The sequence below is a fragment of the Zootoca vivipara genome, chromosome 12, assembly GCF_963506605.1.
Source record: "Zootoca vivipara chromosome 12, rZooViv1.1, whole genome shotgun sequence".
NCBI classification, from domain to species: Eukaryota; Metazoa; Chordata; class Lepidosauria; order Squamata; family Lacertidae; genus Zootoca; species Zootoca vivipara.
The window spans coordinates 25,930,744-25,933,718 of NC_083287.1; the positions used below are offsets into that span (position 1 = coordinate 25,930,744).

At 53.9% G+C, this 2,975-nt stretch overlaps 1 protein-coding gene across 1 annotated transcript; it reads left to right on the plus strand.

Moving 5' to 3' along the window:
- The first annotated feature begins 1,636 nt into the window (after positions 1-1,636).
- Positions 1,637-2,191, plus strand: FERD3L (Fer3 like bHLH transcription factor). The gene has a single exon (XM_035129893.2). It carries the CDS (start codon positions 1,637-1,639, stop codon positions 2,189-2,191), a length of 555 nt encoding a protein of 184 aa, XP_034985784.2.
- The last annotated feature ends 784 nt before the right edge of the window (positions 2,192-2,975 follow it).

Consider the following 2,975-nt stretch of genomic DNA (forward strand, 5'->3'; position numbering starts at 1 on the left):
GAGGGCAACAAACTAGTATTTGCTTGCTAATACGGTAACCACAGCACCCCGCGGCCGCTGCTAAAAGCAATAAAGCCCAGGTTTTCTTCTGGAATAGGAAATGAAAAGCTCACAGCTCATCAGGGGTGCCATTTCAAGTTTCGGAAGAGGCTGGTCGCAGAGGTCACATCCGCCCCGTGCATATAAATCTCTCTTAATAGCACTTTAACCATGATGGTCTCATTCCCCACCCCCCACCCAAGAATCCTGGGAACTGTAGTTTGTTAAAGACGCTGGGAACGTAGCTCTGTGAGGAGTCACCTAACAACTCTCAGCCCCCTTGGCAAATTACTGTTCCCAAGCTTATTTGGGAAAAGCCATGACTATTATAAGTGCTATAAAAATTTAAGGTGTGGAGGGAGAGTCACCTAAGGTACTTACTGCTAGGTATTTGCCAAACGAAATGAGGAAGAAGAAAATACCAAAAATAAAAAAAATTCATCAAAACCCCGAAACCCTCCAGTGTCTTTTTAGAGCATTTCCTGCAGCTGAGTCAATATGCTGTAATGGTTAGTTAGACCTGGGAGACCAGAGTTCAGGTCCTCCCTGGGTGTCCTTCAGCCATTCACTGCTTCTCAATCTAACCTTCCTCACAAGGTTGCTGCGCAGGATTAAATGGGGCGGGGCAGAACCTTGTCCACCACCGTGAGCTCCTTGGAGAAAAATATGGGGTGTAAATACAATACAAACAATAAAATGCTTCCTCACAAGATATATGGATGTCCCTGAAGAAGAGTCCCTGCCCTGTGGCCTCCAACAAGCGGAGGGCAGTCCCTATTATGATTCATTATTATGTCTCAATTTCTCAGCCGAGACTGCTGCTAAGAGGCACCGAAAAAGTGTTCGGAGACCCCTGTAGACTCTCTCAGCTGTCTTCCTCCTCCCCTCCCGCCTTTATAAGCCCTGCTGAGCAGAGAGCTGTTTGCACACTTATGCCAGGAGAGGGGTGGGATGTTTGAGGAACGAGTCCCAGAGTTACCACTGGGAATGCAATGGAGGGTCTCCTCCCTCCCTCTCTCCCCTCACCAGTTCCCAACTATGCTTACTTAGGCTAATGGAGGCCTTCTCATTCATCTGCCATTGCGCTGGGATACGGGGCAAACATTCCCCCGTGACCCTTGGCAGGCAGGTTCACTCTTCAGGGCATCATTAAAAGCATCCCTGCGCTTGTCTGTGACATCCATTGAAAGGGCTTCTTCTCCCCACCCCACAGGCCAAGTGTCCCTCCCTCCCTCCGCCACCCCTCCCTGGCTCTTTCCAGAGTGAAAATCCTTTGGTCGCGGCTGCAGATGGGGATGAAAAGGGTCTCTCCCCAGGTGGCTGAGAGGGGCTGTTGCCAAGAAGGAACTGGCGGCCTCATCTCTGGGGCAAGGGCTGCTTCGTCCCCGGCGGCAACTAGCCTCTGGCACGGCTCCTGTGTCTCCGACAGCCTCGCCTGTCGCTTCGCATTAGCCTCTCCTCTTTGGCCAGCCTCCTCCAAGCCCTTAATCCGGTGATCCTCCGGGCTTATAAATATTAATGCCCACCACGACCATCATCACCACCAGCAGCGCCTTCCCGTCGGGGCTATAAGCGTCAGAGGACGGCTCAGGACACTATGACCTCCTCCACCGCTAGTCCCAGCACATCCTCCACATCCAGCGAATGGCCCCCTCACCACCACCACGAAGGAAGGCTGGGGGCCCCATCCATGCTGGACCTGTTGGCTGATCTCAGCACCGAAGGGCTTCCCCGACTGGCGGCGGCCCCTTTGGATCTCTACGCATTCCCCTCTGGCGCTCCCTTTGGCCAAAGGTCTTCTACTGCCTCCGGAGGACTGCTCCGCATGGGTGAGGGAGACCCCGAGGTGGAAGAAGAAGAGGGGGAGGAGGGGGAGGAAGAAAGAGAACGGGGGCCAGATGGAGGGCTGAGGAGGGCCGCTTTCCTGGGCAGACCCAAGCGCAAGCGCCTCATCACGCACACCCAGCGCCAGGCGGCCAACGTGCGGGAGAGGAAGAGGATGTTCAACCTCAACGAAGCCTTCGACCAGCTGCGTAGGAAGGTGCCCACCTTCGCCTACGAGAAGCGCCTCTCCAGGATTGAGACGCTGCGCTTGGCCATCGTCTACATCTCCTTCATGACCGAGCTGCTAGAAGGCCGCGGAGCCAGCTAGGGCGAGGCGGGACCGCTGTCCATCCAAGGATGGAGAGCACTCTGAAGCCCATAGCTGCGCGCTCCCAAGGAAGGCTGGAAGGCGGAAGAGAAGACGCAGGGAGACATTTCCTTCAGGCTGAAGGCAGCTCCTGAGTCGGTCTTCTCTAGAGAAGATAAGGAGCGGGCGCACGTCGAAGCCATATAACTGGCACTCTTCAGTTATCACCGCTGACTTGCAACGAAGGACTCCTCTGCCGCTTCTTTTGGACGGGAGAGGAGATCTGATGGGATGATGCGGCAACTGACAAGGGAAAGGGGTCGTTTGGACCCCCAGTGGGCGACTTGACACGCTTACTTCGCGAGAGTTGGAATCCCAGGACCATTTGTTTTAAAAGGAGGGAGCCAGAGGGAAAAAAATTCTAAGGGGCCGGCGCAGAAGGGGCAAGTATATTTCTAGGTGGGTGAGAAAGGAAAATAACAGCTTTTTAATTATAGAAATGCAGAAATGGGGGACAAGTGGGTATTAACTCCTTGTTTGTGGGGCTTCGCCTTCTTCTCTCTGGCTCCGCCCAGTTGGGAGTGCGGTTCCAGGCAAGGAAGGGCGCACTGGACGAAAGTTGGAAAGACACGGAATAAAATCCAGGCGATGTAGAAGAGGAGCGAGAGGGGAAATGCTAAGGGATGTGAAATCAGCAGGTAGCTTGGAACATTAAAGGGAAGCTGGAAAGGATTTTTGATTGAGTTTAGGGGATGTAATGGCTGTCGGAAGAAGAGAGTGGAGAGGAGGGGTAGATTGGGGGGCA